General features: G+C 40.3%; 1 protein-coding gene across 2 annotated transcripts; it reads right to left on the reverse strand.

Moving 5' to 3' along the window:
- Nucleotides 1–4,635: 4,635 nt before the first annotated feature.
- On the reverse strand, nt 4,636–20,964 carry USP49 (ubiquitin specific peptidase 49). Of its 2 annotated transcripts, none has more exons than XM_065404173.1 (5): nt 19,579–20,961; nt 16,210–16,414; nt 11,953–12,061; nt 10,382–10,603; nt 4,636–4,666 (listed from the first exon to the last, which is right to left on the reverse strand). In XM_065404173.1, the coding sequence occupies exons 1-5, from the start codon at nt 20,959–20,961 to the stop codon at nt 4,636–4,638; spliced, it is 1,950 nt and encodes a 649-aa protein (XP_065260245.1). The 2 variants fall into 2 exon arrangements, with proteins under 2 accessions (XP_065260245.1, XP_065260246.1); XM_065404174.1 differs by lacking the exon at nt 4,636–4,666 and adding an exon at nt 9,462–9,652 and having other exon boundaries at nt 10,398–10,603; nt 19,579–20,964.
- Between the last annotated feature and the right edge of the window lie 680 nt (nt 20,965–21,644).

Genomic DNA, 21,644 nt, shown 5'->3' on the forward strand with positions numbered 1-21,644 from the left:
TCCATTCTACTGCACTGGAATTTTATTCTTTTAATAGGAAACTTCAGCTTACAAAACAAGGTGTAAAAAAGAGTAAAGATTTACAAAAATCATAAAAACATGATTCATATTTCACACCCAAAAGAGAAAGGAACAAGTCCCAATCCTGTGTTGTAAGCAGGACTTGTCAGCTATTTATTCAAAGGGAAAACAAATTTTTTAAAAGCCCTAGGTAAACTCTAACCACCATAAATGTACATGGATAAATGTTCAGACAGGATAAAGCTGGTGCATTTCTTTTATCTTAGAGGAATTATGATTGTATGTTATACTTGGGGAAGAAGCTGTTTGGTGTTGCATAGCATTTTAGTGCCTTGGACTGGTTCTACTAGTTGCCACCATTAAGTTGTTGTTGGAATCCAGCTGATAGTGGCGAGGCTATTCCATGGGAGGTGAAAGTGATGATATGGAGGACAGGCTCAGAAACACTGCTACTTTCTAGCTTTAATCACGTGCATTGTCGTGCTACAGCTATACAAACAGTAGCACACGTTCCAGCCCTGAGCATTTTGCAGCACCACTGCAGCATGGCTTCAGATCCTTTGGAATTTTATGCATGAGTTCATCTATTACTCTGTGTTCAAAGGAGTCCTACATAGCACTGCCTACAGATTTGGGGTTTTGTTTTGTTTTTTGGTGAGGGCCCTTAAGAATGGATGGAGGAAATAAGTCAATTTCAGCTTTATCAAGTAGTAAGTTAATTGGAAATAATCTCTGCCTAAATTTTCAGAACAAGTATTCTCGTTGTGAACTTAAGGCTCACTAAACTGGAGACATATCCTCTTCTGGCAAAAATAAAAAGGGGCCTCCGCAGAACATTGAATAGATAGATTTAAACTTGATTCCTAAAGGTTTTTGACTTAGGGTGTTAACTTCTTCCTAGGACTTGGGTTCAGACAAGGGCCAGGTTATGCAGCTCTAGCATCATAATTTTGTCATGATGAGTTACTGGATGTTGTCTTCACAAGCCTTTGACTGAAATAGAGCTCGTTTAACTTACATAAGATTAGGAGCGGTCCTTCACCAATACATCTGTGCACTGAGCTGGCCTGACAGCAGGACCGTGCTACCAGAAATAGTCGGATTCTCAACTATCACCTATGAAAGTCCTTGCAGCTAAGACAGCCTTGTTAATTACCAGAGCATGGTGTGTATCAGCCTATGTAATTATTGATCAGGTAGCAGAAGCCTGTAGTATAGCTACACCTAGCTTTGACTTAAAACCCTCACAAAAGTCACTGAAAAGTCAACAACCTGGCCAAGTTTCCCCCCCCCCCCCCTTCGCACTTCGGGTTTCTCACTCTAAAAAGCAAAAGAAACATCCATCCTTCATTTCTGCTTTCAAGAGAATGTTTAGTGTTAAAAGAAAACTCTGTTCTTTCCAGCCTTTGCAAATATTTAAAGGACAGCAGCCTTCCAAGGCTCACCAAGCACTTGGCGGCAGGAACAGTCAAAGTGTTACTTTATAATGGGATTTTCAAAAGTACTTGGCCCTGGTCTAACTGCTCCTATTGAAGTCAATGGTGTAATTCTTATTGATTTAATGGGAGAAGAATTAGGCCAAATCAAGGGCTCTTCAAAATCCCAACCTTAATCACTATTCCATAAAGAAGCTTGGAAATCCACGATCAGAAATCGTAAACTAAGTTTAGCTGTTATGTGAACATTTGTTTAAATCAGATTTTAAAACATTAAGAAGGGGAAGACTATTGGAAAAACATGGAGGGGGATTTTATTTTGGGCAAACAACTTAGCTAACTTTTATAACTTGTTTTTCCTCTCATATGAACTCCCTCTTTAATGGACACTCATAGTTATGGCATTGAGTAAGGGTTTCCCCCTGAATTTGTAAATGCTTATTTAAAGCTAAGTTAAAATGGGTCAGTTCTACTTCACACCTTGGGCTCCTCATGGTGCCAGTATCAAGGTCACTTTTGATTGCCCCTCAAACACTTACTCAAAGGTGAGTTTTCACATATTTTTGTGTGGTTTATTTGAGGCCGGAGGAAATCTGTACCTATGTGAACTTTAATTGCTGGGCTGAATGGTACTGTCAAGTGGTAAGGGCTTTCTAATAAGGTTAGGCAAGAGTGTATACAGTTGTAGCCTTGCCAGACAGACTTAAGGCGACATTACTTATCCAGTCAGAAAAGTGCCAAGATGTATCTAGGCAACAGTTTAAGTTAAGGGACAGATTCTAGACTAGAGTGCAGCAAAAGTTGGCAGAAAAAGTCATTCACCTAAGGCTCTAGCTTGTCCCTTTTGATAAGATACATTCTTAGGCCTTGTCTACGCACAAGAGTTGTAGTAGTTTAACTATAGTGGTATAGCTAAAGTGGTACAATCCCCCCTCCTCTCCAGTGTGGCTGCTGTTCTACTGATATATACGTATACCACTGCAGCTTATTCCACAAATGAGATGGGGAATAAGCCATACTGGTATAAGCACCACCACCAGCCACACGTAGGAAGTCGTATCACTTTAGTTATTTGTTTTAAAAAAAAAAAACCAAACTACACAACCCTAACCAAAAGTTATACTGATACAAAATGTGTGCAGACCAGGCCCATTAATGTGCAATATACAGTACACTTCAAAAATTACACTCCCAGAGCATGTATTACCCCACCACGTAGACAAGCTCTTAGATTGAGTCTAATTACAAGTACACTAAATGCTGTTCCATCCCAGGCCCTAGATGTTCTTTCTGCTCATCAAGCAAAAAGCCAGCATCAGAAAGTTCTCTACAGAGTTTAATTTTAACATGAAAAGAATTCAGTTTCTCCCTCTTATCTAAGGCAATAGTTTTCTACCCTGAAATGCATAACCATGATTTTTGAATATTAAATTCAAGTACAAGCTTTTAATTGTCTATCCATTCCTTTCTTACCTCCAAGTATTCACAACATGTTTATACAGTTGACCATTGTGGGGTTTAAGCAGGGGACTTCCTTTATATTTTTCTTTTAGTCTCCAGAGAAGTGAGTGGATAGTTTCTGAGAAGGAATAGTTTTCCATTAAATTCACAACCATTCATTCTACAAAAAGTAAGTGGCAGGCTCTCAAGGGTTAGGATTTTGCTGCTGATCAGATTCCATTCTTGGATTTTATGCCCTTCGCCGCTGCCACCACCACCCACCCACAAAAAAAGCATTCACTGCTGGATCCCCTTGTCATTTAACTCTTCCTGCCTCATCCACATATAATCCAAAACGTTTTACAGTGGTCACTTCAGCTTTGTCCATGGGTTGTTTTTTAACTCCTTCCCTTTCCCAAACTCCAACCTGAACAGAATTCAGTAAAAGGGCTGTTCAGACAGTGCCCTATAACTACAATGCATTCTGTATCATGCACAAGCTTCAAACAATAAATAGTTAACAGTGGTTAAAGTCAGTCTTGGGCCCACTGGGCTGGTAATTTTTTTTTTTTCCTTTTGGAAATGTAAGTTGAAAACATTTTTAAGAAGACTTGTTCCAGTTTAAAAATTCCTTTTGAAAGCATTTTGGCCAACCATACAAATTATTCTTAGAACAACTGGAATTCATACATACACACAAAATAAAATAAGCACAATGGAAGGGATGGCCCAAGGCATACCCTAAAATTAACTAAGACAACTAATTACAAATTGGTACAGGTAACTAACATATGCAGTTTTTGATCATGAAAACTCTGCTGTGGTTTTACAAATTTAAAAACGTGCAAGAATGCTTCACATTCCCACTTGTAAATAAATGGATATCAATATTAATGTAATAGAAACCAAAAACCCTCCCAGTTTAGGTTTTATATTCCCACAGGCAAGAAATTCCTACTCAACTCCTTCCTCCCTGCCTAATCTCAAACCAGGTGCAGAGATTAGACACAAAAGAAGGCAGCGTTTAGAGTAGGCGTTGGGTTTTACCATCTACTGTTTAAGTACAGATATTTAGCCACCTTAAACAACCGTGCATCTTGCATATGAAACTGCAGTATTGTGGGATTGTTTGCTACACCGCTAACTGTAAATCTGTGCAAATAGTACCATGGCAAAGGTAACTATCTCTCCCCCCCTCCCCCTCTTAAGTCTCCAATTATCAGTCAATATGTTTAAATCAGAAAGGCCTTTCCAAAACTCCTACTACTCTACCAAAATGCTACAAGTGGAGTTTTTATCCCTCATATAACACAGGTCTTCTTATAAATAAGGTTATTGTTTTGAGAGGAGTAACCTTACTGACCTGATTGGAAGTGGCCTGAGTAACACAGAAAGAAAATTAAAAAAACAAACATGTTCTGCCTTTGAACAAGTAGTCATTTGAGTTATTACAAACACAGAGATTTCAGACATGTACACCAAAATACACCAAGTTCTGAACTTGCTGGTAAGAACCGTTTTTTTCATTCACATACAGATATGAAATGTAAAAATGTCAATGATACTGAAAAGTACTTGTAAAAAACATACAGATTTGTCTGCCACTTGAATGATGAGAGGGGAAATTCTCTTAAAACTCCCAACTTTTCGGTCCCATGCAAAATGTAATTGGATACAAGGCACCAAATTTAATGAATCATATAAAAATTAGTTCACAAAGCTTTATCAGTAGGTAAAACTAACCCCTTTCCCAGTCTCCCATCCCCACCCCCCTTTTTTCAAATTTTTCATTCTGTAATACTGTCGACCTCTCCCATTTTATGCTGGGGTATTTTGATGGCAGCCAACACCCACTTGCTTGTCTCTCTCACTGGGAGGTAACTAGGCATATTCTATCAGAAACAGAGCTTCTGTATGGCAGAGAGACTATTTATACTAGAAGCCTTGGCTTTTAAAAACAAAAATAATCTCTGCTTACGAGTCCATAGGACACATTTAACATTTTTACCATTTCCAATTTTATTTCTACACTAAAGATGTCTGGAAGTCCTTAACTGTGTGGAGGTGGTCCTGTCACCCGGAAGGAACAATTCCAATATGACAGCTCAGTCCCAGACTGTTTAATATGCATTATTCCATCTACTGCCTCACCTGTGACAATGTTTGAAGTTATCAAACCAGAATTAATGTAGTCAGTAGACTACAAAAAACTCTGTCAGCTTTCAATATTTTGCATTGAAACTTCTCTTCGCCCAGTGCATAGTTTAACTTGGCGGTGCAGGCAGTAAGAGAGTAACGTACTGGGAAGTAGTTGTAATTAACTTGCTAGTGATGAAGTTAGCCTAAAACAATGTTTTCCAACTACCTTAGCAGACCTTGGGACTTAACCTGACCATGAAGTTGTAAATTTTAAGATTTTCATATTTAAAAAACTAAGTGAAATAAAGCTGGTTTACTTAAGATTTAAATATATTAAGGAGGTGCTGGTGGTGCCTCCATATTTCAGGTTGCACATACATACGAGTATAATTCATTAATTTACAGCAGCTTCCTATGCTTCTAGAGCCCTATCCTGTAAGGTGCCAATCACGTTCAACTCCCATTAGCTTTGGCTGTTGCTCAGCACAACAAGCCTCTCGGGAGGCTCTAGTCACCTGACAGGATTGGGCTCCTGGAAAGCCACAGGAGCAAAGGTAGGACAGACAAAATGGTGACAATTATTTTTCATCTACTGTAGCACTCTAAGGTTTAAGGCTAGCGTTAGTTGCTGCTCCAGAGCCCTACAAATTTGGTCATCGACATCTTTGTTTTTGCATATGCAGCAGCGACCTCTTGCAAAGGGTTTCCATCAAGCTAATAAACTGGTACGGAACAGGCATAATTTCTTATGCGTCCAGTCATTTAAAAAAGAATTGAGATATTAGCCTGCTCCAACAATTCTTTCTTTTTTAAATGGAAGAATTTTAGCTACACATACAGGACCAAATTCTGCTCTTAATTACACCAATTTAAGGAGCTGATTCTGCCAACACTTAGCATGTACATAACTACTCACATGAGTAGTCTTATTAAAGTAAATGGGACTACTTGCATGATTCAGGTAGCTCCCATATGTTATGTGTTTGCAGGATAGGGACCTAAATCTGGAGTAATTCAATTGACTTCAGCTGAGCTACTCTAAATATATGCCAGTGTCTGAGCATAATTTGACTCATAGGATTAAGGAGGGACAACGTTTATTTTATAGGTTACACTTTTGTCAAGCATTCACTTAAGTGGACTTCACTGTAATTGCAAGTAACATCTTCATCTTATTGACCTAGACACGTAACTTCCAATCAGAATTTCTGGCAACCAGGACACTATAAAACAGTGTACAGCGCAGCAAGAGCACTGGGCGATGCTTATATGAAGAAGCCTGCAGTAGACAAATATAAACCAAACAGCATAAAAAATGCTATACGCTATCGCTTCCAAATCAAAGCTAAATATTACAGAAACCTCACAGTGTTGGAAAAAGCAAGTTTAATTTAAAGTATAATTATTTCCTTCCCTACCAGGGTAAGTCATTTTTTCGGACTGCAATTTCACCACATCTCAGCACTACTGGGTTAATGTCATATGGAGAGGCCACTAATCTCAAAAGATGTCAACAGCAAATGCTACAAATCTGCTTGGGAAATCTGATACATTGATGGCTAAATGTACACCCTCCTTCCAGCCTCCCTTCCCTCTCTGCAACCTACTCAATTCAAGTGACAACTGTATTACTACCTGAATTCAAATATTAATGCAACACACTCAGTCAAAAGATGAGCATTCATAGTGATAAGTCTAGGCTCACTGCAGTAACAATTGTAATGTTGCATTGTGGTTTGCCTTTATATCATAGACTTTTTTATAACAGGGTTACCATGGCAGGAGTTTTCAGAAAGTAAATTTGCCATTATGGTCATCAGTCATGGTAAACTGTGACTCTGCAGTTTAAAAGCAAATAATCTACTTTCTGTTAAATAACAGATCCAATTTCATCTTAAAAGTATTGATAGGCTTGGAAGGATAAGCAGTGCTTTGGAAAATATCAATTTCTCCCTCCACCCCAAAAAAAGATTTTAAAAGGTATTTTAGCGCTTCAGCTTTCTCTTCTCTACTTTTTTCTTTCAAATATTGTTTGGACTAATAAGTATGTACTTTTTGTATTAGCAAAGAACCAATCATGCTTATAAATATTTGATGATTACAACTGCATGATTTTGTTTCAAAATCTTACGGAGCTCAACTTTTACATTCCCTGGGCCAAATTTGGACTGCAGTGAATTCAGTGGAGTTGAATCTGCTTACATTCTGTCTTAATTTGGCCCATTACATTTTGAAGAGTTATTATCTATGGGGTTTGTTTTTATTTCCTTGAATTGCCCCCCCAAAAATCAGTACATACACGTAGGAAATAAACAAATACCTGTCAGAATTCATAAGAAATAAAAATCAATTCCTTCCAAGCCTAGTTACAGATAAGGCTTTAAAAAAAAAAAAAAAACCCACGCACAATTTCATTAGCACCTATGGGACTGCCTCAGATTGCTTTGCCTCCAGTGAGTAAAACTGTAGAATTCTGAAATTACAGTTACTAGCAAAACAAAACCAGGCAATTTTTGTAGTCTCCAAAGCAACATGTTGCTCAGACATACAGGAAACATGGATTCCTGAGCAACTCCCACTCCCCAGGACAACGAAGACCAGTGTCTCCTTGAGGTGACACGCTCAGTCTTTGCTCTGGTGACAGGAAAGGAATTGGTTGCCTGCCCTGCCGTAGTGCTCCCTCCCTCCCTTCTGGATAGTTGGAGTGTTTAACAACAACCTGAGAAGAGAGTCTGTTTTGCTCTTAAGACAGGAGGTTAATTGTCACGATAGCGGCAATGGCAAGAGGGTATTACTTCAGGAAATTTATCCCACCGTCTAGAACAATAGGATGGGCTGGCTCTGCCAATTAGTTTATGTATGATGGGCAAATGCTGGCAAGAATAAAAGGAAATAGGGAAAGAAGGAAAACCAATGATTTCAGGACTTTTTACCTGAATTCTAAGTTTAAATTTCTGAGGTTTAAAATGTCCCACTGGAACACTGGATTTTTAAATTGTTTCCACCTTAGCCACCTCCACCAAACAAGACTGACTGCACAGGGAACAAGAGAACCTCTTTCAAACTCTCAGGTCTGATCTCTAAAATTGAACATGGACAGCACAATCCGCAAACTAAATAAATGTTTGAAGTGTGGTTCTACTGAGAAAATGGACTAAAAATGGTACCGTGAGGTCCTATGGTTGCTGTGTTTCAGTGATTTCTATATCAAGCTCAGATTTCAAGTATAAAGATGTTTTTATAAGTCTGCAGCTCTGCAAACTCAAACTGGGATTTGAGAGCCAAGCGATCACTTGAAATAAAGATGTGGCTGGCCAAATTCTACCCTCCATAATATCTATGCAACCTCATTGTCTTCACACTTGCAGAAGTGTAACAGATTGGAATTTAGTAAGCAATTCTGTTTATGCACAAAAAGAAACAAAATCCAGCCCACTCCCCTATAGCTGTGTTGGCACTTTAGTGCTAACAGGAGTAAAAAACAACTCACACTTATTTTTGCTGCTAATGTCTGCAGACAGGATTCTGAACATGTACAGGGGGCAGATCTGATCAATCAGAAGGTTTCACTTTTACATGATCTCTCTCCAGAGCAGAACCACATTGATCACATTGTATATCAGAAGTGAACACTAAATTTCCAAGTCCATTCAGTCCAGTTAAAGAAAAATGCTGCCATGTGTGTACCAATGCTATATTTAGGCCCTGTCAATACTAAGAAAATGATCCGTTGCTAGTCCCTTCCTCTACTGGTGTTATCCTATCTGCACTAATCTGTTTTCAAAATGTTTTCAACACTGTTACAGACAATGTAAGGCCTGGTGGAACGTTTTCCTAGGGCAAAGGGCCTTAGAAGGCTCTCCAGCAAGAATGCCTTTTGGAAAAGTACAACTCCACCTATTCAAGATATTTTGGGGAAATTGAAGTCATTCACATAAACACAGGTGGGAAGGGATTGGGTAAGTGATTCAAACCAGGGAATATAATTGACAACAAGGGAATGAAGCTTAAATGAGATTCTACTGTACCTCTTTTCTGGAGATTTTTTTGGTAATCAGTATTAATTACTAGCGAATTTGGGAGTCAGTTGTTTGATAGGTTTGTATTCTGGTTGAACAAATGGGTTGTACTTACTTTTACATGCTTAATTTAATTTCTGTTTGAAATAAGATGAATCATACTAGGCATCTGTGGCTGTTTTGAGGAAAGTGAATTTTACCAATTAAAAAAAAAAAAAGATTCTGACCACAATTTTATATGATGGAATTGCACAGCCTGATGCACATTTTTCTGGACCCTGGGGTGGCAAACATGGTGATTTGATCTGTTCCTGCAGTAAGCCTTTATTCCTACAAAGAGGAATGATGTGTGAACACCAATGGTTTAAAAAACTGAGAGAGTCAGTTGAGTTATTAATGCTTCCCATCATGGGAATGTCAGTCTTCTGTCCTTATCGCTGTTTTTGGACGGCACCTGAGCTTGGAGTTGTGTTTCTGAGATTCCTGCTTTGCCCTGCACTGTTCTTTGAGTGTAAAAAAGAATGTAGGCCTGGGTTTTGCACACCTCCTCCACACTACATACATTCAGTTTGGAATCATTGCAGTGGACCCAAAAACCTAGGAACCAAAGGAAGAAAGAGGACATTAGTAACAAGACCTTAATCCTTTTGATTGTCTCTTATAAACGAACCCTAAAAAAAAAAAAAATCACAAGAAATGGGAATTTTCAGGGGAGGGGGAGAAGAGGGGTGTTTTAACCTGGAGGTTAGCAGGCTTTCATAGCATTTCTATGCTGTTTACCACTATCTAGTTGAGCTGTAACTTGATTTTATATTATATCCTTAAAAAACCTCCTCAAGTAATGAAAACTAAAAACTTTCAAGACAGGCACAGTTATAATTCTCCATAATAAGGTGGGGAAGAGTAGTATCAATACCCATGCTGTGGAAAGAGATAAGTGTTCAGGAATTTAGAAAAAACATTGTGGATGTTATTCACGAAAAGTCCAGCTTCAGTTTCAGCACATTTTCTGTGTTGTTATCTTCCCTTCCCAAGTAGGGTCAGAAAGATGCCAATCAGAGCAGCACAATCAAGTTACATAGCACAAGAAAAATGAAACGCTGATGTTACAAAGCAAGCAGTCAAGCCATCCCAGTGGGCTACAAGGGAAAGGAAAAGCAGTCTTTGGTCCTTATGCAAATACATGCTACTAGCAATACGCTCTGGAAATAAAGCTATGGAATGGCAAGAAATTTTATTTAAAACAACTCTGACTATAAACCTTTAAAATACACTAAGTCTATGGAACAAAATATTAAACAGACTTTTAAAATCTGTTTCCCCAGTAATAAGGCACACGCACCTCCCTCTGTGTTGTAGCAATATGCTGTGTAGTGTCCTGAGCCAAACCCTTTACCATGATGCATCACCACAGCGGAGAGGTCATAGACAAAGGTCTCTTTGTCAAGAGAGGAGAGAGAGTCCCTGCAGCAGTAAGGTTCCATGTTTAATACCTGGTCAAAGAGGACATGGACCCCAATCTTCTCACGGTGATTACGTCCAGACCACCTGCAACACAAATGCATGCAATCAAAATAAACCCCCCCCAGACACTCAAGGACTTTACAAAGAAATAAAGTGGTAGGGAGCTGGGGAAAAGTGGGGATGGGACCAGTAACCTGCTGCTACTAAGAGATTTTGAAGAATTTTCACTGCTGGGGAGAGGTAGACATTAAATATGTTTTTCTTCTTGCTCCCACTCTGAAGTCTATTATAGTTTGTAGACTGGTGTGAAATAATCCCAGGAAATGCTCTAAGTGTAATATAGCCCCATATAAGTGTTGTCTGAGCACCACTTACGAGATTCAGTTACGGATATAAACTTCCCCAAATATGAAGCATACTCCCCCATAACAATTACACTAGGGCTGGGTTTATCAGTCAAAAAGACACTTTCCAACCATAGTTCCAGCATCTGCTATATTATGGGAAAAAAACAGAACAAAAATATGACTTAGAAGTGGCAAAAGTGGGGGGTCAGATAAATTACCAGGGGGAGCAAGTTCCATAGATGAAGACCTACCACAGTGTTTCCAAAATGAGATGCTACTCTCAATAGACTGCAACTTTTCAGGATTATCCCCATCTTTTCTTGCATGCTTTTATCAGCGCTTAATAGATATTAGTGTTGACATCTAAATGGTCATAATCAGAAACTCCATTGAATGAAGAGAGTCAATTTGAACCTTTCGGAACTGTTTCAGGCTGCTGCAAACTCAGGCAGGCATTGAATGCACTGCACAAAGGATACACAGTTGTACTACTATATTAATACTTACACAAGTTGACCAGTGTTTGCATTCTCAAAAACATTAAGGCTATGTCTACACAACAGAGGTAGGGGTGTGGTTCTCCGGCTCGTGTACACACATTCGCGCTAGCCCTCATCAAGATAGTCCAAATATAAATAGCAGTTCAGCCAAAGTAGCATGAGTAGTGGCAGTAGAAGCACGCGTGAGCCGAGCCAAGTACATAACTTGCCAGTTTCAGGTGGGTTTCTGCTTGGCATAGCTCAGGTGTTCCACTATTACCCGTGCCACTGCAGCTGCACTGCCTCAATGAGAGCTACCACAAGCATGTGTACATGGGCCGGGGAATCGCACCCCTAGCTTGTAGCGGAAATGTAGCCTAAGAGCAAGCTACCCATCTTAATAAGGACACTACACTGAGTACACAAGCCTTCTTTGCTGTGAATTAAACATTTGCTGCGTGTAAGATGTTTTATTTGCTTCCACTATGCAGGAAATAAGAGAATTTCATAGTGTGTATGAACCACTCATGTCCAAAAAGAAGGTATCACATATTTTCCATGCAATTATTTCACTTGCTAAATACTACCTGTGGCCCGCAAAACTCACCTGAATCGTTTAAGGTGCAGCCGGAGGACCTGAGGTAGTCTGTAGATCATTAACTGCTTTTTAGCTTCACTCAGAACAAGAGGTTTAGGAGAAGACTTCCGTCGTTTGCCTACAAAAAGTTTAAGAAGGGCATAAAACATAGGTTGGGTTGTAAACTGTCTTCAAAAGAGGAAGCGGCACATGACAAACCCTTCCTTCTTCCTTTTTAGAGTCAGGTCAGCTCACAGCAAAGACTTACCAGTGAAATACAAAGCGAATAAGGATAGAGGTACAGCAGAGGAAGTTTTGCTTACACCTGCATCTGCAACTTCTAAGCAGGAGGATTCCAACCCCATGAATTTGTTGGAACGGGAAACCATGCTGTTTAAAATATTCACAACTTCACATTTTGTGCTGCTTATAATCTTCATGCCTTCAGTTACCAGTTTCAAGCCGCTTCTGTTAACATTTCACACTGCGATGTGCAACAGGGCTGGTAAAGAGATGGCTGGGGCCATAGAGCATACAGCTAGTTTCAATGCTAAATAATGCTAGGTTGTCCCCAAGTTATTGAAAAACATTGTGGATACATTTTTTTTTATACAGCACCAGAACCGTGTACGGAGCTTTACAGGCAGATAGAAGACAGTGTTCCTGTGCTGAAGAGCTGATAGTCTAAGTTATGATAGTTCGACAAGAAATTGCAACAAATATTGTGAGGACAAGGGTTACCATGGTAAGATCATGTGGTTACTGTGGGTTAGCAATGTGCGTATCTGGAAGATTTTTCACTTGTGACTGTGAGAGGGGAGAGTAAGGTGTATATGGCTAAATGGAAAAGGGGTGTTTTAAGAAGCCACTTGAAGGAGAAGAGGGTGAAGGCCTGGAGCCCGGATCAAAGACGCAGTTTCAAGTGTAGGAGTCCACAAGGGAAAGAATGGAGGTGAGAGTGGGAGAATAAAAGCAAAGGGGTAGTAAGGTGTGCGGCTTGGGTGAGCAAATGGAAAACAGAGGCCCTTAAGTTCTCATCTCCACAACCATTCACTGTCAACTTCTATTTGCAATTTTTTAAGTAAAATTTTGATCACTAACAGGAATGTAAAATTAAGAGGTGGCTCCTTACGCTGCCTTGAGCCGAGGGTTTGCAGAGCATGGATTCTCATTTTGGAGTGTTGTAATCCATGCCATAAAGTACAATCAACAAGAATAAAATAATTTATTCTAATTGGAGTGATTCGTTACAGCGCTGAGTGGAGCTACCACTGCAGAGCACAGATTACAGTACAATGAAGGTGCCACAATCAACTTTGCCAACAACGAAAGCAATTGGAGAATGAACAGTGAAAGAATCAAAAGGATTCTTAGCCACTATTTACATTCTATCAACTAGCAGATTTGTTATTAAATTAAAAATATAACCGTCCCTATAAACCCTGTAGAAGTAGCTCTCTTTGATGGGAGAGAACAAAATTAGAAAAAGCTTAGAAAAATTCTATACTTCACCTTAAACAAATTTGAATTAAACTACAATGAAGGGGCAAATCCTGATGATTGCCTCTCCATTTTTACTCACATAATTGCTCAGGCAAAATTGTTGCCCTTATTGCATCAGGACTTTGTAAAAGCCAAATAAGGAGTTCAGAATTTGTATCTAAAAAAGTAACCAATTTTTAGTAACTCTGCTTGTGTTCTACTAATTAATCCTTATAGAAAGAGACATATCCCACTTTTAACCATAAACAACAAAGAACAAATGTCACATGTTTCCCAATGGGGTATCATTTTCATGTTTAAGTGAGTTGCTAACAAACTGAGGTGGAGGGAAAGTAGTTTCAAATCAAAAATAAAATAAAATAAAAAGCCACTATTATATATCTAGCAAACACCTCCACCCCTACCCATTGAAAGCAAAGGTCCTGAAATGATGCGCTTCATTTTTTCATAAAGAGAAGACAGATATAATTGCTTCATAACAGACCTTTGCTAACTCAGCCTCCTCTGTAACTCAGCATTCAAACAAGGAAGGAGTACAGTATAGAGTTATTTTGGCTAGTTGACTTTATGCAGCACAATCTTAAATGTTTGACACGTGGTTTCTCAAGAGACTAAGGTGAGATTTTTTTTTTTTTTGAAACGCAACATAAAATAAGTAAAACAGCAAATATTGAAACAAACTTTTCCATCTGAAGGAATTACCAAGGGCGGGGGGGGGGGGGGGGGGGGAGAGAAAGGAAAGGTGTATTTGTTTGTTTTTGGAAATCACTAGAGCTAAACCATTATATGCAACACCCTACACAATCCATTCCTGTCTTCAACATTTTCGTTTTTACCTCCATCCAAAAGGACTGAATATCAGCTTGCAAAATCTGGCACTGTGTTCTACTGACACACTGATTTGACTCACTTGACCCACTTATCATACTGCATAGATAGAGCAAGTAATCCTGCACTTCACTATCTTTGGGGGGCGAGGGAGGAGGAGATTCACATGAATCAAGTTAGAGATGAGAGCTTTCAACAAGATACCAAGTCCTGGTAGGGCAGAAGGGAAGTGTGCCTGCATAAGGAAGCAAGTTTACTCCATGGTAAAGACTTTGTTTAAAATTTATCAACAAAAGATGGGATAAAAGTGTGTGTGTGTGGGGGGGAAAGTCTTTTGTTCCTAATCGGAACCTGTCAACGTCTCCAGGGCACAGAGGACACAGCTTAGGGGAAAAAAATTAAAAATGGACAGGTGACAGCCAGAGCTTCCAATAAGAAATGTACCTGTTAAGTGGATTTTGGCATCTCACTGTACCAATTCAGAACAGATGGGTTGCTCCTTCTCTTTCTCACTTCTGACAGGCAGTACCACCAATGATTTTTGGCATCTACTGGTAGGACTGCTGCCTCCCGCTAGGACTTGCTTTTTTTCAGTTAATGCTTCCTTATCCGATGCACTTATAAAGCACCTACATCAGCAAACTTTAGGTCTGCACAAACAAGAACTGCAGAATACAAGGCTAAGACGCAAGCCAAACTGAACAATACTGATCAGATTTGTGTGAATGATAAACTATTTGCTGTGAATCTGATGAAATTAGTTCCCTCTTTTGCTTACAGACTATCCACAAGCAGATGGCTATTTCCTCAGATTTTTTATTTGAAAGTATTTAATAAATTTGTGATTAAAAATACTGATTGCAAATCATGCCACACAAATGTTTGCTACTTCAGCTGTGCTGATTAGTTGTGACAGGTCAAATAAGTCACACTATTTCCTCCCAACTGGATGAACATACAATGACGCCATCATAAATAATCACGTGTCAGAATTTGAAATTCAGTTTTGGTGAACGTGGGTGCCAGTACAACTAAACCGCATGATTATTCAGAAGCTCAAAATTACTTCATTCGAAAATGTACGCAAATGTCCTTGGAAAGTTTTCTGCAGTATTCATCCAGCCCTAATATTAATCCTCAGACCACCAGGAAAGCGAACAAGAGATATATTCTAAACGAGAGTAGTGAGATGCACACGTTCACTTAACAGGTAATACACTAATTTGAGAGTCAAATAGCAATTTCAGCTCATTGCTAAAGACACCTACTAGTAACAAAGAAAGGTGAGCACCTCTTCTCTGACATGGTGGCTCTGTAGAACTCTTTGCCTGAAAGCTACAGCTGCAGAGACAAAAATGCTCAAGTCTACAGTGCCTGAAGGAAACATGATGCTAAGCCTACACTGCAACTCACCAAGACTACACTAAAATTCACATCCTGCAGGACAAATGACAACACACCTGGCCAGGATAGTTTGTTCACCTCTGCTATGACAGGGAAGAAAAGAAGATGATAAACTTCCTTTTGTACCCACCTCCACAATCTCCCCTCCCCTCCACCAAATTACTGTGACTGTTTTAAGTGGGGCAGAGGAAGCAACCAACTAAAGAAAGTCATAGTAGGAGGAAGCAGTTCCAGATGGGGTCAAAATATATTCTTAGCAATCTGTGCTGCTGAATGTAAGGAATGATAAAAGGAGCACCTGATCAGTTCTGAACTCGTACACAGAAGGTGCAGAAGCTATCAACAGGAAGAACCTGCACCAGAACAGAGTAGCGATGAAGGGTGTGGGTATTTTTTTTTTAAACATAACAAACACACCCCTCTCTCACACATGCATCGAGGTACCAATATATAGATTTTCACACACACACAAAAGTGCACTATGAACATCTCTTACCAGGAACAATGGACAGTGTATCTAAGCTGCAGGTAAAGCATCAGCACTTCACTTACTGTTGCACTGGTCACACGCATATATCCTCCCTTCCAGAGCTTCTGTTTCTGTGAACTTGGCCAACATTTCTGTCAGCATGCACTCTGTCTGGTTAACGGGGACAATCCCTTTCTCAATAGAGTGATAGCGTTCAGGGAATTCCAGGGAAAGATCCCAGAAGGGCTCAATGGTGTTGGATTTGTAGTTGCATGTTATGCAGGTGACCTGGAAAGGAAAGGTTTATATACAAATGATGTTATGTGTACACATACCTACAGTATAGGCATTTATATTCACGTGGGCCAAAGAATCATTTGGTTATGCCCGTGTGGCAATCCAGTCCAGTGGACAGGAAATTGGGCTGGCAGTCCAGAGAAATGGGTTCTATTCCCAATATTGACCATGACTCAATGTGTGATTTTGATCAAGTCATTAAACCTCTCTACGGCTCTTTCATGATGTATATGGGGATGATACTTATCTTTGTAGTGTGCTTGGAGATCCTCAGTTGAAAAGTCCTATATAACTGCAAAGTATTATTATACATGTCTCAATAGTTCTGAACTATTTTCTAATACTGTCGCCCCTTTTTGACCCAAGTGGCTAATCGAAGTTCAGGGCCCCGGAGATGTTCCCATTAGGAGGAGAAATCAGTGGTAGTCGGGTATTTCTTTGATCCGATCTTGTTTATTTACAAAGAATGTACAAAGTTCTGCTTCTCCGAATGCAGGAGGAACCAAAAACAAGACAAGTTTCTTAGGCCCTGTCTACATTGCCACTTTACAGCGCTGCAACTTTCTCGCTCAGGGGTGTGAAAAAACACCCCCAAGTGCTGCAAGTTTCAATGCTGTAAAGTGGCAGTGTAGACAGTGCACCAGCGCTGGAAGCTGCGCTCCCAGCACCGGTAGCTATTCCCCTCGTGGAGGTGGGTTTTTTTATAGCGCCGAGAGAGCTCTCTCCCAGCATGGTGCCGTGACTACACAGCCACGTTAAAGCGCTGGCTAGTGAAGACATGCCCTTAGTTTACAGCCCCAAACCTCTCTAGCCAACAGCCCCAAAAGAGCTCTCTCTAGCTTTTCCAGGGTCACACTGGGCTCGCCAGCTACCTCTTGGCTTTCGTGCTTTTTGCCTCTGCCTCTCTCTCTGTTCTTAGTACCCATATCTTCTGCTTTCCCTCACACTCTCTCTCTCTCTCTCTCTCTCTCACTCACTCACACACCCACTCCTTTACTCCTGGTCACAATACCCAGTAGAACCCCACACACATGGTGTTAGTTTCTGAGCAGATTCTATTAGGCCTTGTTTTAGGTGTGGCCCCTCAAGTGTTTCTTACAACTAACTTAAGGGCACAGTCACTCATCATTTTAAAGGGGTTTTAACTCAACCCATAATAAGCTTTCACCCAGCTCATAACAATAGGAAGAATTCATATTAACATTTAGGGCCCAATTCTCACCATTTCTTCAGTTTGTTCGCTTGTGTATTCGAGAATACTATCTATACTCACTTTCGCTGTTATGGTCAGTTTCAGTTCCTGTTTCACACTAGCCCTATGAAATCACTCATGCTCTGCTCTGGGAGTGTGGAGGAGGGAGCTCAAATGCACACTGTTCCTCATGGCCTGCAAAATGGTGCTGACCAATAACAAATTGCAGCAAAGTTAAAACTAAAACTAAGGCAGCAGCAGGCAGGGGCATGCAGAGAGAGAAAGGGGAGGAGAGTATATTCATGCAGGTTTGGTGTTACTCTGGGTTCTACTCAGTCTACCGAGCTGGAAAATGACCTTTATGAAAAACAAGATTTCTTGATCTTGAGGTATGTTCACTTACTGAAGGGCAAATGTAATTGTCAGAGGGAGTGATGACTAGTAGTTAAAGCAAGGGACTGAGAGGGAAGACTTTGGTGTTTTATTTTCAGCTCCGTCACTTGCTGAGAGAGACTTTAGGCAAGACACTACATGGCTGTGTACCTCAGTTTACCTATCCATAAAGTGTACAGCCCCAGATGAGGCTTAATGAAAGAATGTTTGTAAAGCACCCTGCGGGAATCTTGGATGAAAGACATGATGTGTAAATGGGAGTTGCATTGTCACATACATAAAATAAACCTCTTGGCAGGAGAAGCATAACAAATATACTATAATGGCTCAAAATATATTCCATCACACACATTGCATATAACTCAATAAAGAGTTGTTAATACAAAAGTCTTAACACTCTGGCTACATCTATGACTCTAGACATGTATTGAACAGTATTAAACAACTAGGATGATGTTTCTGAACACAGAACATTTAGTAAAAAAAAAATAAAAAAATTAAAAAGTATGAAGAGTATGTGCTCAGTAACAACAAGGAGTCCGGTGGCACTTCTGTTAAAGACTAACAGAAAGCTTATGCCCAAATAAATCTGTTAGTCTTTAAGGTGCCACCGGACTCCTTGTTGTTTTTGTGGATACAGACTAACATGGCTACCCCCGATACACGTGCACAGTAGACACCTTTCAAAATGAACGGTGATTTTAAATTAACCCTTGTTTCCCAGAAAACCCAAAGCCCACATCTAAATAGAGGACTAAAGGGTATATATATTCTCCTTTAATATGCACATCGTTTCTATTAATGCTAATTCAAGATAACCAAAACTGGGGGAAAAATGGTAGTAATAATAATAGTGTCATGTGTTTATTTTTATGGCCCAGTCCTGCAAAGTGTCTCTCGCAAGGTGCTAAACACCTTCAGGGCCCTTCAAAGTCAATGGTAATTGAGGGCTTGCACAGACAAACAGCAGCTCTTATTATCAGACCCTTGGGGAATAACGTGAGAAACTCAAGGAGAAAATACATACCCAAAGGACCAGATATTGAGAGTTGCAGACCACTTGCAACTCTCACAGAAAACAACAAGAGTTATGGGTGCTCAGCACCTCTCGCGATCAGTCTCAAAATGCCTGCAAATATTCATTTTAAAACCAACTTTATTCTTTATGAGACACGAAGACTGGATTCTCTGGACCTCTCCCCACAACTCCCCTCCCCATTTTTTGAGCACAGAAAAAGAACAAAACAAAAAAAAAGCCAAATTAAGTATAAAGATATTGTGTAAAACAAAACCCACCTTGCACTAGGGCTGAGGACTTGTCTATTCTGTGTGCAACTATCATCTTAAAGTGATAAAATATAGCTAAGTTCTGATACCTTTAGATGTGGGTTATATGCTGGAAATGCAACAGACCCCTAACTGCTCTACTACAGTGCTGTAATAAATTCCATCTTCATTAGGGTCACCTACCTAAGTCCTGTTGAGTATCCAGTGGTTCCACAGAAAACAGAACCTCTGCTCCCTGGCACTGAAAGCAGCAGCTGGTTTCAGTGACGAGCTATGTGCATACCTGACTGAGCAGCTGCCCGTGAAAAATGGTGTTCACCACCTTCAGGACCTGCTTGGTGAGCTTCCTCTGTGAGAAAGGGATGAGGATCCTGCGCTTCGTTCCTTCCGACTCCAGCTCCTGCTGCACTTTGTCCAACAGCTCACAGAGAAATTCCTGAGCGTCCTGCTGATCGTAACCTCGAAATGCTGGAATCAAACTCCACACGGAGTGCAGCATGGCAAATGGAGACACTAATGCCCACTTCCCAGACCACATGACTCTGAAGAGGGTGTGCAGTTCATGGCAGAGAGAAATGTGCTTTGAACTCGGTTCCTTGGGCTGGATTAGTTCTAAACTCCTGCTTATTGAGGACCCACCATTTAAGCCAGCTGGCAAGCTTTGCCTGCCATATGACCCCATTTTATCATTCCTCCCTGACTCGTTAGCAGCAGATCCATTTGCCAACTTGCCAGACATTCTAGACTTTCCATTCACGGTTTTGGCTAAGAGTTCTTCAGTTTCACAGAGGTCAAGTGTCAAAAAACATTCTCTGAACTTCTGGAGGTGACTTAGCACTTGAAGGATTGAGTTCATGTAGCATGTGTTTCCCAGATTCCTTAAGCCAGTCACACCAGGAGTCATTAGGGGCTTACGCCGGATGGAATAAAACTGTCTGAATCTGCTGCTCTGCACTCGCCTTGAGGTAGGGGAACTTGCTGCCATCTCTCTAAACTTCCTTGGAATCAGATTCTCTCTGTGAACATGAGACAGAAGTCTCGCACTCTTTCTAGGAGGAGTGTTTGCCAGTTCCTCCAAAAGTCGCCGTTTCATCTCTTGCCGCCTCTGCCTGGCTGCTTCCTTCTTTCTCTCCAGTTCCTCCATTTGTTTCTTTTGTTCTAGTTTTAGCCGGCCTCTAGAACTCTTATCAAACCAGGTCCGCAGTGCTTTTGCTAGCAAAGATTGGCGCCTGTGCCAGAGAGCAGTGAGCATCTGAGGCTGTCCCTGAGGGGTCCTTTGATGGCTATACACATCCTCCCCCAAAGCCATTGATCGCAATGTCCTCCCACTTCTTGCTGATGGATCATGCTTCTGACTTCTAATAGCAGACAGAGAGCTTCTTAACAATTTCAAATCACCCTCAGGATTATCATTCAAGACATAGTCTTCACAAAGGTAACAAAACACATACAGATCATTAACTTCCATAGCCAAGGGATGCTTGGTCTCTTCAAAGTGTTTAAGTGCATGTTCCTCAATGTATCTTCCACAGGCCACGTGGGAGCATTTCAGACAAGCCCATATAGACTCCGTGGTGTTGCAGTCCTTGCAGTGCCACTTCTGGGGATTCAGGATAGAATGGTCCTGGGCGAGTCGTAGCCGCCCAACATGTTTGCATCTATCCATGTCTTACAGAAGTCTCCACTGCTTTAACCTTGCAAGACAAAAGAAAAAGGATTTTAGAGCCATAGTACAAATTTAAAATCATTTGTCTTTTGTAAAGATATAAAAAAGACATAAAAAGACAGATGTGTCATGTCTTGCCAACTCCAATTACAGTATTTCCTTTCACAGACTGAAATACCTCTGGTAGCAATTTTTAAAAGCTATTTTTAGTATCAGTGAAAGATATTGGGTTGACAAACTCTGAAGAATGAAGCTGTCTATCCACCTACTGCCAACAGCCCAGGTGGTGCCACTGCAAGCTGACAACATGCCTTAGCGAGCCTGCACTCTTAAGATGCACTAATTTAAGGCCAATATTGAAGATGTTTTTTGTGACAGACATACCTGTCCACTAGGAACTGGATTGAGATTATGAACTTTTTTCCCATAAAAGCCACACAGATACCAGATAGTTGTCATGACCAAACTGGACTATATTTGAAAAAACCTGAAAGGTAAAGGCTGTATATCACACTATTGGTTTTTTGAAGTCTCTCATTTCCCACCATGTAATATTTTTTTTTCTGAGCTGGGCAGGGTGCAGGAGCAAGAGTTTCAAATATTTCACTAAAGTTGAATATAAAAATTCAGCCATGACCAAAAATGAAATGCAACCATCACGTTTATAGGTCTCGTGTAGTTTA

This window comes from Emys orbicularis, chromosome 4, assembly GCF_028017835.1.
Source record: "Emys orbicularis isolate rEmyOrb1 chromosome 4, rEmyOrb1.hap1, whole genome shotgun sequence".
Lineage (NCBI taxonomy): Eukaryota > Metazoa > Chordata > Testudines > Emydidae > Emys > Emys orbicularis.